This window comes from Gasterosteus aculeatus, chromosome 13, assembly GCF_964276395.1.
Source record: "Gasterosteus aculeatus chromosome 13, fGasAcu3.hap1.1, whole genome shotgun sequence".
In the NCBI taxonomy this organism is placed as follows: Eukaryota; Metazoa; Chordata; class Actinopteri; order Perciformes; family Gasterosteidae; genus Gasterosteus; species Gasterosteus aculeatus.
The window spans coordinates 15,452,952-15,467,798 of NC_135701.1; the positions used below are offsets into that span (position 1 = coordinate 15,452,952).

At 44.2% G+C, this 14,847-nt stretch overlaps 1 protein-coding gene across 4 annotated transcripts in view; it reads left to right on the forward strand.

Annotated features, from left to right (window-relative positions):
- The first annotated feature begins 1,536 nt into the window (after positions 1-1,536).
- mvb12bb (multivesicular body subunit 12Bb) overlaps positions 1,537-14,847 on the forward strand; it is a 34,539-nt gene continuing 21,228 nt past the window's right edge. Inside the window, exons 1-6 of one of the 4 annotated variants that reach the window (XM_040196130.2) lie at positions 1,537-1,642; positions 6,387-6,486; positions 10,521-10,616; positions 12,339-12,432; positions 13,311-13,440; positions 13,594-13,704. In XM_040196130.2, the coding sequence (XP_040052064.1) occupies positions 6,394-6,486; positions 10,521-10,616; positions 12,339-12,432; positions 13,311-13,440; positions 13,594-13,704 (524 nt within the window). In that variant the 5' untranslated portion in view covers positions 1,537-1,642; positions 6,387-6,393. Of the gene's footprint in view, positions 1,643-4,913; positions 4,970-5,020; positions 5,088-6,386; positions 6,487-10,520; positions 10,617-12,338; positions 12,433-13,310; positions 13,441-13,593; positions 13,705-14,847 lie in introns of those variants that run through there. The other 3 variants (XM_040196128.2, XM_078086889.1, XM_078086888.1) reach the window with 3 other exon arrangements.

Below are 14,847 nucleotides of genomic sequence, written 5' to 3' on the forward strand. Positions count from 1 at the left end.
ACGTTCCCTCTGAGATATTAATGGTCGCCCTTGCCGAGTCGACCACCTCAGCATAAAGCCTGCCCAGGACAACCAAAAAAAAAAAAAGCAATTGCCACACGTTGCTCCTTAACGATACTACTCCGACATTGTTCAAAACTCCCCCAATAACATATATCAGCCGCTTAGTCGACTAAAACGCCTGTGAGGTAATTTAACACAAGCTGCCCTCTAGATGTTTTGTGTTAGTGAGATATATTGCTGCGGGTGAAATGCATCCTTTATCACAGGTTAAAGGTCCAAATGCCAGATGTCCCCTAACACAGAAGAGAAGAATATCGCGCACAAAATAAACAGTGTGTTGAGAGAGTGACAAACGCATGCCAACCAAATTGCTCAGAGGTAAAGTGAGTCCACATTGGACACACTTCCCAGAGCAGGGAAAGTATGAAAGAGAGGACAACATCTTGTGTCATCTATCTTCCTTAAGCGCTGAAGCCGTGACAAAGTGGATGGAGAAATTATGATAAATGATAAGACATATTTAGTCAATATCTGTAATTCTCTCTCTCTTCACTCTGCTGTGTCGCCCCCACATTGTTTAGTTGAAAAGACACCCGTTCATTTAAATAACACTTTGAAGGCCAGATTGTGATCAAATTGAAATGGGCATTGTACATGTTTATATCAATATCTTCACCCAGGAGATAGATTGTCATGGTGGCCTTTTCTGAATATGTGTCTTTATTTACAGGGAGAGAAGCGTATATGGTTGCTTCATACTGTAAATTTTCTTTAAAACGACTCTAGGAGAATCTCCACCATTGACTTAAATTAAAAGAAAAAGTAAATGGCACATATTGGACACATAACAAATACAATCTTAAATACAAAGGATATATTTCAATATTATTAGGATATTATTCTATGAAATGTAACTCATGATAATGTTGGACACATTTAAAATTAAAAAAAAAAAAATCAATTCTTTTAAATTGGGATTTGTTATTTCTGGCATTAAGAGCTCCAGAAGTAAAAGACACATTTGTATTCTTTGGTCTACTTCCGAAACTTTCCTTTGGCTGTTCCTTTGAAAAAATGAAAATATAGGAGGGAATAATGAACCACATGGAGGAGACATCTCCCAGGGATCATTGAGAGCAAACATCCTCGTTTCCTGAGTGCCTTCATAAACATTTAAATAGGAATCACTGTTTAAATCGAGGTGACCACTGGTGTATTGACACAAAGCAGTGGCCACATCCAGCCAGTGGGTAAGAGGAAGTGCTCTCGGCTGTCGCTGAATTGACGGAGATGTGCGTCGGTGAGCCGCCACGGGAAGTGAGAATACGACAGGAAGATGAGTGAAAAGTGCAACGCAACACAACGCGTGATCCCCTCCAAGGAGAGATGATGGGGGGGCTCATCAGGGGTAATGTCCTTTTACCCTGCACTCACACCCCTAACCCACTATCCAGAATCCATAAAGACTTTCAATTTCCCAGCACAAGATACCGCAGCAGCAACATCTAATTACAGGACTGAGCAATGACGGCAGGCTGCAGTAATGGACTGCATGGTGACGCTGTGAAAACACCTTGTTACAAACCGTCTCCTGGACGCCATCAGTCACACCGCAGCGGGGGAAATGGAACGGCAACAGGTAGTTGACTCAACGGACTCCGACCTCTCAGTGTGCTTTAACACACGCGGTGTCTTCGGGGAGGAGAACGACGACGGCTACGGGAGCACAAGACAAGGCGATGACGCCGCCCCAAAAAATGTTTGCAAAGTCGATATTGAACACCGTTGTCGGGGTTACTATTTATCTCACGCGGGCCAAGTTGGCATGCACATCTGGCGCTGGGTACTTAGTGCAATTATTTATGATTTCCTCCAAGATTTAAAAGCTCTTCGCCCGGCCTTGTAATGCAGTAACTGATTGCACTGCTAATGTAATTAAGGGGAGATTATGATGTCCACGTGGCACACCAGATGGTGGCATTCACAGCCATGGGGGAAGGCACAACTGGCACACCACTGCACAAGGGCAGTGAGGCGCAGTCAGTCGGAGCAGTCCAGACTCCCCACCAGACGGAGGAAAGTATACGTGTGTATGCATGTGTGTGTGTGTGCGCGTGGAGTGGTTTGCAAGCGCAGATGCATGTGAGTGTGAGGGTGTGCGTATGATGATAAGTTGAGTAATAAAGTGTGTACTGGGAAGAGATGAGTGTATGTAAAGTACTACCAAAAGAAATGGCTTCCAGTAGACTGACCGTCTCTAGGTGTAGTGGATATTGGCTTAGACTCTCAGAAATGCACCATAGAAGTCAAATAGAGACAGTTAGATATATATAATCTATGTTAGGAACTGAATCGGACAGTTCCTACGTTTTCATTGTGTGCACATCAGTGAAAAAACAGGGTAAAGATGGAAAATTAAATCACAATTGGCAAAGCCTTCACGTTTCGGGAGAATTCTTAAGCCAAGGCAACAATGGGATTGGACTAAACTGACCTTTAAAAACATGATATTATAGAGCCTTGCAGGGCCGTATCCTATGGGGGCACTAAGGGAAGGCTTCTTAAGGCTCGTTATTATAAGCTATTCAGGAGACACAAGGACGTTTTTTTATGTGTCGACAGAAAGGGGAGGAAGAGGGGGGGGGGGGGTGAGGGTCATATATGAAATGAGACCTGGAGGTTTCTACACAGCCCATAATGGGTTCGTACGGGTGACGGAGACATTGGGGCGCAGTAGATTTCCCAAGTTGAGATAGGAATATTATTACTCTCGGGGTGGCAACACGGAAATCTCCATCTTCAGTCCCCAGACTAGTGTCAGCAAATTACAAAACACCGACAATGACCTTTACACACAAAAGGAAACCTTTTTTTTTTTCTTGCATCATTTGGGTGCAAAATTGTTCACTGAGGTGTAATTTCAGTGCAGGGGTCCCTCTGTCATCCACTGATTACTGCTCAAAACTTGAGACTCACCTAAATATGTGTGTGGTATTTCATCCACGGTAGAACGATGCAGTGTTTATGGGGTCGACTTCACTGGCGTTGAGCAAGTTTGAAACGGGGACAAAAAAATCCTAATTTTGAATGCTCTTTCTTCCCGATGCAAGGCGTAATGCCGGGCGTCCTACGCTGGCTGCTTCTCCACAGAAATCTGCCAAAGCCATCATTCATCTTACCCCACCATCCTCAGCATGCGAGATGCAGCACATTAAAACACTGTAATAGCTGATGGCTTTCACAGCTAGCATGTGTTGCTGATATCTCCAGACTCTCGTCAAGCGTTTCATCACCTTTTCCATAATTAGACCATTATTTTAGCAGGTGTACCTCTTCGTCGCTAGAGCATGTGTTGTTTTTTTCTTCCCCCTCTCCCTGCTGACACCTGAGATTTTACCTTATCAACTTCAACACTGCCTCAATTTCTAGATAAAAGAGCATTCTGGTTTCAGTGGGTTGTCAACACCTTGATGGGGAAGCATGTTGTGTTGTGGCGTTGTGTGTGAGGTGGGTGGTTGTGATCATGGAGGGGTGTTACATCTTACAATCAGCGCTTCAGTAGAAAGAAATTATCTTCTAACATGTACATTTCTCAGCTGCAATAATAATCATGTGGAATTCTCCTCTCTCATATTTCAATGACCGTCTCCATCACTTCCTTATAGGCATACAGCAGCATGTTGTGCATACAGTATCATCATATGTTGTAGCCTCATGTCACACGCTTAAAAGCAACTCACACATCTCTGGGGATCTCAAAACTCCACCGTTCTGTTTGAATGTGCAGCCATTTTAAGCCCATGGATACGTTTCACCATGCTGGCACATGGCACCACGTCACAAAACAGCAACAAGTCTTTGATTTGAATAAATTAGGATGATACTTGTACAATAAAATCATGTATTTGATTGGTATGATGGGGGTGGAAATAATAAACTTGGCGACGGGAAAACATCTGTTTCCCCTCCGAGGCTTTCAAATGTTGTAGTGCGGGAGATACAGCTGAGCTAATACATTGCGCTTTATCCTACTTTTATCTGATTACAGTAATGACATGTGATGATTAGAGAGACAACCAACTGTCAGAAGGCGTGACCTGCAGATGCATCCAAGTAATGATAGTCATTTAGTGAGGCACAACCTTAATTCACTTACCAGAAGCAAATTGGATCTCAAAAGTTATTGCAAAGAAATACACCCACAAGTCAATGTGGCATTGTTGGCCCGGCTCTTTATTCTCTGTGCACACAGAATTCAGTCTCTCAATGTAAATTGGCACATTAAGCATTTCCTTGACTTTCCGATGGTGTTTTCATATCATGTTCTCTGTTCGATTGCATCTCAACAAACCAGTGCAGCAGTTTGTTCAGTATTTTGATTGGATGCAAAAAAACTGAAAACTTTATTATTTATAGCCTATTAAAATAGCCTGTGAGTAAGTTTGACGGAAAACCGGTCCTTCGGTTAAATTAAAATCACTCCCCAAAACGTCCAACAACCCAAAATCCCAGGGAGAAGTGAGGAGGATATCATTACATTACAGGTCATGTAGCAGACGCTTTTATCCAAAGCGACTTACATTACACTTTAAACCCATGGCTTTTTCACATTTTGCCCAGGGAGCAATTAGGGGTTAGGTGTCTTGCTCAGGGACACTTCGACTTGAAACATGGGGCAGCCGGGACCACCAACCTTGCGGTCCCCAGCGCATCAGCTCTACCCCCTGCGCCACGACGACCCATATCAGCTCAATTCACTTATGTAGTCAAAGTCAAAAATGGCTACGATTCTTTCAAATTCGTGTAACCATATATAACTTTTTTCCCCGAAAAAAGTCTCCACAACGTTGCACCTAGAAACGGATTTTAGTTAATTATTTGTGGTACCCGGAAATATTGACTCGCGCTGGTTAAAGTCCAACGTTGAACGGAGACAGCGCTCAGAAAGAGACGACCAGACGACCAGGTAAACAATGAACAAATGAATAACTTACCTGCGATTTTAGTTTCATTACTGAATAAACATTAGCTGTTTGAAATACAGCGTGCAGGAGCGCGATCGGCTGATTATTAAATACACCACCGTGAGTAACCTTAGTTAAGCAACACACCAGGAACTTGTTAACGCAAGTTCAAAATGTGTGAATCGGCACACAAAAGGGGTTCCTGTTTAGCAACGAATACAATGTCTGATTGACAGAAAAAATAAAAATTAATGTAATTATAGCGATTACAGCAAACGTATATTCATATCGATATGTGTATCAAGCCTTATTTAACGTGAGCCGGCTACATATTGTGACAACGTCAAGATCCAATACTCACGTTCACCATCTTATTCCATGGTTTTAACACTGAGGTGATTTGTAATAAAGCACTTTGATATTCTCAGGTTGATATCTAATAGCTTATTACCTTTAAAACAAAGCTCCCAGTCCCCATCACAGCAAAGGCCAAACCATTCCTGATGTTCTAGCCGCCGTTATGCCCGTTTAGTATAGTCATCATAGAGCCGGTGTAAACTTAATATTACAGACACAGTTTGACTTTGGAGCAGGAGATAAGTTTGAGTGGATTTCTGTTTTAAAATTAAAAAAAAGTCTCCGAGCCTCTCGATGCCCGCTTGGAAAACAAAGCTCGTTTTGAACAAATGAATGTTACATAGAGATCCTTCATTCTATTAGCTAATTTGCTATCCTGTTTCATTTGAATAAGTACGGCTATCCAACATTTGTTAAAGAGACAGCTGTTTCTGGAGCGAATCCCCTAATTGGATCAGCTTAATTGCAATAGATTCCGTAAACATCAAGATTGAATGCAGCAACTTTGTCAGTTAGTACAAGAATGCTTTAAAGTTAATCTAATAAAATTGCGTAAGGGAACCATTGCAAAGCCACTTACCCCGTAAAAAGGCTTGCATACCCATTAGGGAAAAATTCCCTTGGACAGGAAGAGATAGCAATTGATTGGGACTTCCTCGAAAATATGTGATCACTCTCCTAATTTGTGATTTGGTGAAGTCATTGGGTAGTGTCCAATTGTGGCTTTTGTCATTGGTCTCACATGTCATTTCGTCCTGGATTAGGGAGGCACTTTTTCTTCCAGATCCTAATAAGCCTCATCAAGAAGTCAATAGCAGGGTCATTTTAGCCAAGAAAAACCATTGTCCATTTAATGATCCTGAAGGGAGAAATTCTTTTTTGGGTTTCGCTAGCTGCATTTTGAATTAGAAGTTTTGACATTTATCCCTTTTTTCTTAACCGTACAGGTTTGTACCACAATTCCACTGTGATGTGAATTAAACTTCATTATGTTTATTTTTAGAGATAATACCATTTTGGTCACTATTATTCTTTTTTTTCCTGATGTTTTTCTGAACGCAGCTTTGACATGGAGGAAGCGAGCAGCCAGCTGCCAGCAGACCCGATCTCCGCAGTTGGAGTCATCGCTTCACTCAACAAGGCCCCCGATGGCTACTATGCTGTGAGTATTGACTGTGAACCGTCTCAGCGCAAACAGTCTGATCAAATGAAAAAATGCATTTCCTTTACTGTAAAAAAACGCCAGTGAAATAAAAAATACAAAAAATGTGTGTTATTAAAATGATGATTATAATCACAGGTCCAAATTGTCAGTGATCAAAGGTCTGGTCTGGAATGTGATCCCTCGTTGGATTCGCTCCCTGCTGTTGGTCGAACACGTAATTGTTGTAACTGCCTGTATAGCAGAACTTACAGCCCGGATGTTGGCAGCCTTCCAAAGGTTCTTTTTAGAGCTGTTAGATGACTTATTCATCAAATCTACTTTGATGATTAGGAAGATTCCCTTCCTGACACAGTGTAACACACACACTCACACACCAGAGGCAGAGATTTAATGATGTTTGGTTGATGCCCACAGAGAATTGTTTAAATTTAGCCCATGTTTTCCCTAAACCAACTAGCACAACAACTTTAACAAAGATGGGAATGTGTAGGGATGTAGTGTGCAATTGGCTGGTTTATATGATCCTTTTCATTGTTGTGAAAGGTTTTAAAAGAGAAGATTGCGAGTAAGTTAAACAAAGCACAAAACTAGCTCAAGGGCACATCTTTCTTCCTCTCTCTCGCTTCCTTTGCAGCCTCCTTCTTCTTGCTTTCCCCTTACTCCCCCAAACCCTCCCTCTCCCTCCTGTTTTTTCTTTCTCTCTCTTCCTGCTCCACCCTACACACCGCGCTTTTTCTAATCTCTAGCAGATGATGGTGGGTTGGCATCAAAACGAAGCCTCTGGCGGGGAAACTACGTTCGCCCCACACGGCAGTGACAAACGCGGCTAAACCCCTTCTGACTTCCTTCTCGGCTGCTCCTCCGCCGATACTGCGCTTATTCTGAAGGGTTTAAAGTAGGCGCTGACACCGGTGATAGAAACAGTTTGGACTTTAGATGATGCGTAGTAGACAGGATGTTAAAGGGTTATCTTCGTCACCCTGTTTCCCCTCACGGTTCGGACTAAATGAGTCGTTTGGATCACGGGTCGGATTATGAATTTGCGCTACCACAAAAATAGTCTCGTGCAGTCTAGTGCAAAGTTTTACTGACCTGCATTACACAAGGAGTCCGAGGCACCAATCTCAAACGCATTTGCACCATCTTCAAAGCATATTTAGAATTTTGCTCTGCGGTCTTTCATCTGCAAACTTGAAGTACAAACAAACATCACTCGGCAACAGGGTGCGAATGCAGCTCTGCGAATGCAGCGCTGTATTCATTTTGTGTTATTCGCACCAGACTGCCTTTTATAAAATCCTCCTTTAACACTTATACCATACTTACCATTCTTTTTATACGGCGGATGAAAGGGCAGATTAACTCTTCCGCTCTCTGAGACGATGCGCTCGCATCTCTGAACTCGGGCAGGTTTGTTCCAACACAAGCGAACGCAGGCCCAGATCAAACGCCGCTCCGCTGGGATGAGGAGCAGACAGCCGACATCAAACGCCACGAGGAGACTCGCGCACATTGTGCATCGGTAGCTAAGGGCTTAAAAAGTGTGTGCGTTTGAAGAAGCCCAGTGATCAGCCAGGATGCCCACCGCGACCTCCCCGCCTGTCCGCTTCTCAGTGAGCATCTGTGCTCCAGATGAGTTGTTTGGAAGGTAAAGAAATACACTTTATTTCAGTCTTGTCAAAGCTGGTTCAAGGAGGCCCAGAGATGAAGAGTGGACGCTGAGCTAGCTCTGTTTCACACTGCCAGCCCTCTGAGGAGCACCTGACTCGAATGTTTTACCTTGTTTGTTTGATTCCAACTAGGAGGCCACAGTCTACTAGTGTTATTAAGTACACTGCGTATATATATAGATATATATTATTCAAGATTCTCTCTCCACTCCACTTGTGTTTTGAGTGTAATGCATTTGCCAAAAAAGAGACAATGTACAAAGTTTTAAGATCCATTCGTTGTGTGGTTGTTTTAGTTGGATTTGGATTTATTTACTTTGGAAAAAGCCTCATCAGCTGCAGTCATTAGCTAAGCTAAGCTAATGACCCCCCTTTGATCTAATGTTAGCTCCATACCTAATGACTTGAGAGTCGTATCAGTCAAAACACATTCCCCAAACTGTTACCAAAAGTCAAATGACTTTTCAAAGTACCTGCAGCTGCAGTTCTTTTACTATATAAACAGTTCATCTATTTCCAGTTGGAAGAGGAGACATCAGAGGAAAGATCTGAAATAGTCTTTCATTCAAGGACTTATTTGGCTCCCTGCACCTCTCGTATGTCGTTTCCACCTGGTTTCCCTCCCCAGAGCTTTCTGATTGTGTGCCTTTCATATCTTTTTATTCACAGCTGTGCTTCATAGGAACTTGCCGGTGGTGTCTGTCTCCAGAGATCCTTCATAGGACTATTTAAACAGCCCCGAAAGACTTGTTTCATAGGCGGGCTTTTAGATCACTGTAAGCTTCGGATTTGAGGAAGTGGCAGTGGAATCTGTCACTGCATTTCATATCAAATGATCCAGCCGTATTTCAACATCAGAGTCGTGATGTTTCTTATCAGACGTGTGACCAAAAAAAGTCTTTGTATCGACGGAGCCACGCGGTGGCCGACTTGAGAGTATCGGAGAAGAGCCATCGCCACATTGCACTCGCCTCCTCTGCCGCGCCTCGGCAAGTGGCGCCTTTGCATTCGGGCCGCGTCGCATCCTCGCTGCCGGCAGCTGTGGCAGGATGATGCCTGAGGTGCCTCCGAGGAGGATCGTGCCCTCGTTACTCCTCAACTTGACTTTGGGTTTCACAAAGCGAGCCCTTTGTTTACGCTGACAGGATGCGCTGGCTACTGACCTGGAAAAAGTGGCCAAGACGGGTTGTCTTGTAAGGAAGAGGGAGGCCGGTGATGTATCGGCTCCTCCCGGGACTTTTTTCATGCTGCCGCCGTCGGAGACGCCCCACAATCCCTCTCGTACCCCACCGTCTCCTGCGCTTTCTCGTCCTCTCGTCCCGCTATCTATCTCTGTTCCCCGGCTCTGGTCTCCGCTCTCATCCCGGCTAGTCACTGGAGGTTTTTCATGAACACCCGTCCCCCTCCCCCCTCCTCACCCCCCTCACCCCCCTCACCCCCACCCAGTCACCGAGGTCATTCATCATTTTTGTCAAGGGGGTAATGTGTGTGGGTGGGTGCAGAGATCTATGACTTCTTCATTTGAATGAACCTCATTAGATTGACTCTTCTTTGTAAAGGATCTCTTTAGAAAACAACCCTGGCAGTTCTTTAGGTGATTCTCACGCGGTAGCCAGTGGAACACGACGCCTCAGCCGAGCATATTTGCCGCAACGACGGAGGGGCCTCTGTGATGTGCGTTCTGTTCATACCTACATTTACATAGCAATGTGATGTCGGACCTTGAGCATGACTTGTGATGCCTTTGCTGTCAATATGATGCAATCTATTATTTATTGTTTTACTTGCCTCACTGATCATTGGCAGCTTTCAATGAGTCTTTTGTACAAGGACGAGCTGCTGAGATTTGGGGATTTACTCTTATTTAGGCAAACACTTGAAAGTAGCTTTGAATCCAAAGTAATTTTCAGAGGTCTCGTCTCAATAAAACACGGAGAAAAGCCAAAGAGGGAGAAGAGATGAGAACTATTAAAAGATGCGTGTGAAGTTGCTCAAGTGGTACCATGGTAGTTAAAAAAAAAACTTCTACATTTACCCCAAATATAATCCCAGCTCTTTCACCAAAGCACATTGAAGTTTGGTTTCCTTATTAGAGCAGATCCTTCTCAAGGCATCCTTAATCAGCCTGCTCCTGAGGGATGATATTTTTAGCCACCTTTTTTGGAGGCTAAGACTCCCTTTACCCACGCAGAGCACTAATGAGATGGAGCGCTAGTGTAGGCAAGCGTTAATTAAAGCTAGTATGCAAGGGAAGAGGCAAAGCGAGGCGCTCGTGGCATACATACATTAACTTTATCCCACCTTCTGCATGTTTTTTTCTCTCCTTGTTGTTTTTTTTTCCTCTCTCTTTTTTTCACGTAGGTTGCACAAACAACAGATGGCTTCGACGCCGACCTGTGGAAGGACGGCTTATTCAAATCCAAGGTCAAACGCTACCTCTGTTTCGCCAGAAAAACTGTAAGTGTGAACATAAACTTCTCCCTTTCCCTTTGCACTCGACGCCAGCACCTGGTCCGCTGCATCTTTCGGGCTCGCCAGCAGTTATTAGCTCTGTTCTCTGCTGCCAGAATATCTTAATGCCCTTTGATCAGTGAAAGAGCCATTTAAAAAAAAGCATTGGCAGTGCAGTTTTGAACTTTTACATATAATGGATCTGCCTGCATATTCCAGATGAATAATACCTCAGTGAGATATTTTTCATGGTGTACGTCCTCCTGAGGATATTATTTATTATTTATTCATGAAATAACAATGAGCTGTATTCTAGCTATTCCAATTTATTCACTTGACAGTGTCCCTGTTGAGAATAGGGTTTGCAATCAGTGATTCTGGAAAGCTGAATTACATATTTAATGTAAAAATAGTCCTTTTCATGTCAGGAAATGACCCCACAAAAAGCACTTTTAGCATGGTGGTGCTATAAATAGATCCCCCTAATTGGGCAGCCTTGACTCTTCAGTGGCTGTTAGTGTTCCTTATAATGTTGTTGAGATGTTTTGGGATCTTCTCCTGCCTGCAGCCCTCAGCTCGGTGGCCATGAATACACCTTCGTGATAAAGTTTACTATTGGATGCTTTCTAATTTGTTTCCATTGCTCGCAGGTAGATGCAAAAAAAAAAAAAAACACCCGGCACTTTCATTATCATTTTGTATCGGCTCAATCTTAGGACTTAATCATTTTTTCTTCAGCGTTTCCTCTAAAAGCATGGCTACTTGGCCGCGGCTGCCTCGTGCCAGAGCTCAATCTGCTCCTCAGATTAGTAAATAGCAAACAAATAGCCCTCCGCCGGCTCCTGTATTTTATCTTAAAATGTGTGTCCACACTGTTTTAAGGACTTTGACACAAATGGAACATGACAGAGCCATCAACAAAGGCTATTTTGTCTGTCACTCAAAGGGGCTCCCACTGTAATTGTCGATGACAAAAACAGATTCTGTAAAATTAGCCGCTGAATTATGTGGGTGGAAGTAAATATTTTGTGATTCATCACCCTCTAGGTTGGAGGTGGAACGACCCTTTTTGTCAGGCAAAATCTCCCCAGAAAAAGTGGAAAACACAAGAAAAATGTTCCATGCATAGTAATAACATTTATCCATATTCCTCCATAAGTCAGTGTAAAAAATATTTGTATGAATAAAAAATGTCTGACGGTAATGACTATCGGGCGGCAGTAGCAGTGAAATCCAGGCTTTTTCGGACGCATCAAGTCACGCCTGGCTCGCCCCACTCTCTACTGCCGCTGTGTATTATTGCAATTTATTATGGCAAAAAATGAAAATGTAATAGGATGCAAGGAAGAGTCATGCTTGAAAATGTCAGCTACACAGTGCCTGATTGTTTTAAAGCAGTCCCATTCCGTGGATTTAGGCTGCCTGTCTCCCATCACCCCGGAGCTTCTCGCCAAAAGGTTGAGAATGATTACAAGTTCACAGATGCGTTCGCTTTTTGCAAAAAAAAAAAAAAAGCTATTAGAGAGTAATTACTTCAGCTATTTTGTCAACCCTCCTCTTTAGAGACTTCCCGAGCTTTTAGTAAATCATTGACTATTATCTCTACATTTTCTCTGCTGAGCCCAGCAAAAAAAAAAAAAAAAAGACTAACCTTTTATTTTTCTCGCTCTCTGTCCTTTTTAAAAGTTGAATTTGTACACATGACTTTAAATGCCCTCTGTCGGTTAGGGGGCTGACGCTGTAGTTGTGGACTTGAAGCTGCTCGACACTAAGGACGCACTGCCAGAGGGCTTCACACCTGTGGAGGAAACACTGGACACAAGTAAGTAAACAGTCCCTCCCGCCCTCTTGTTGTTGTTGTTTTTTTCACAGAGGTCCATGGGGGAGGTGGGGGCTTTGCTTGAGATAGTGAATGTTTTATGGGTGCAGGTTAGCTTAATTTATGGCAGACTGTGGAAATAAAATAAACATTTTGCCCAGGAGGTACAAGAGAAGAGAATCATGAGTCATTGTTTATCTCAGCTGGAGCTGTGCTTTTCTTTATGAGGGGCTTATTTATTTATGTATTTATTTGGGGAGAGGACGAGTGGATGGGGGTTATCTAATATTAATGAAATGCATTCCCCAATGCTTTAGTGCTTTTTGAGTGCTATGTATTTCCCCTTCACTATCCATGCCTTGGAAATGTAATAATATTTTGGTGTGGGAAGGGAGGACAGCTTGTTTATTATTTTTATTATCATTGCATTTACACTGCACTTTCCAGTGTTGCAGGGGAAATAAATGAGAGAGGCACAGATGCAATATAGAGAAGCATAGCAATGATTTTTTTTTTGCCAGAATGGAGAAAGGAGATTACGTTTTGTTTGGCTATGGTGTAATTTAATGTTTTATTACTTTATGTGGATCCATGTTTTATGTATCCATGGGACATTATGTATGCGTTTCTGAATATCCCCCTTAAATCTCTGCTGTGCACTAAAGCTGATCGAGGATAGTCTTGCTTCCGTCATTTTTACCCTCTGAGATTTGACAAAACTTTAATAACGCATGTGGATATTGTGGCTTTCCAATGTCCAGTTATTACCCCTTGAGGACAGCGACTTATTCATAAGCTGATTCTGTGACCAGATAACAAAGCATAAGATGCATTAAGACATGTAGAGACTCCCATCTGACACCCTCATGTGTTCTCATCAGAGGAAACTGCCACGAGGAAGAGGAGGCTGTGCATGAAAATCAGCCCTTGTGCTGCTGCTGTGACGGCCGTGTATGACATCCAGATTGTTGCCAAGTCCAAATACAATCTGGTCAACTACACCTGTATAGGGTGAGCTGCTTGGCACTGCAAATACATTTATTAGTTATTAACCATGTTATGTATCTTTCTATCAATCACTACATTTGAGGCATTTACTAATTAGTAGCTGTTTAAAAGCAATTGAAGCGCTCCTTTGTGCGTCTCCTCGTCGTCTTGACACAGTGAGATGAACAGCATGGGGATTTGGTGCCGGATGGGAGACGTTCCTCAGCATCGGGCCTCTCAGGAAACGTCCAGTGAGGCTAAGCGGGACGCTCCAGACAACACCGCCAGGTAACGCCGCGCCACTTGCTCCTGCCTCTTGAACTTCACCTTTTCCTCCTTTGCTTCCTTTTTTATTTCGAACTCGGCGGACTCTCTGCAGTCGCTGTTACGCTCTGTACCACCCATACGGCAAAGAAGAGCCAGACGTTTTCATCCCTCTCAGGCAATGTGCAGTAAAGGTCGTGGGCCGGACGGCGGGGCAGCGAGGGTAAACGGGAGAGACAGGCTTAACGAGACAGGATCCCCTGAACGGGAACACGAGGGCTAAGCCGCTTCTATTTGCGGGCTCCCCCCCCCCTCCCCCGCGAGGCAACGGCAGGTCGCACCTCTGACTGCAGTGACAGGCGCCTCGTACTGGGCGGAGGAAGAGGAGGAGGCGCAGCCCGGAGAGCGAGCAACAGCTGCGGAGGAAGGGAGGAAGGCCGCGAGACGTGCAGCTGCAGCGCGAGCTTCCTCTGCTCATGCTGCTCGGGCTTCCTCGGGCCTCGGGCCTCCGACTGATCGGAGCAGCCCTTTGTACCGTGTCCAGATCAAACAGCTCAATTATTCACAGCGCTGAAGGACTGAAGGGATTTCCACAGCAAATTGTAAGCAAACAAGCGAGACTCCGTTCGGCAGGAGGGAAGCCTCGGCACGGGTCGGCGGGGCCGGTTCGCCAGCTTGAAAGGGCTTCGCTCTGCCATCCTGTGCTGTGGAAAAGCCGTTCAGAAGGCAGAGCGGCGGCGAGGCCAGCAGGCGTGTTCCCAAACCGAGCTTCCAGCCATGAATCGTATGAATATGTTGGAAATCGATGGTCGATGATCTGTCAAAGCTGTGGCGGTGTTCCGCGTGCGTACGCCTCAGTCACGCTTACTCCTCCGACCCTTTTGAGGCCCACTTTCAAGTTGGGGAGGCTCAAAGGTTGCAATAAATTGCACCTCGAAGCGACTCACTCCCCCCCTCCTGATGCCTGCTGAGATCACAGGCTGCTGTTTTTGTATCAACATTCAAATTCATTTCACAGTCGGAGAGTCTTCTTTTGAGAGTATTTCCATCCACGAAGCGATGACACATAAGGACGGGACCGTGGGCGATCTTTGACTGTGTGTTTGGCATCCTCTCCGTGTAGTTACATGCACTTTAGCCAGCAGAACACACAGACAGCTTCTTTAC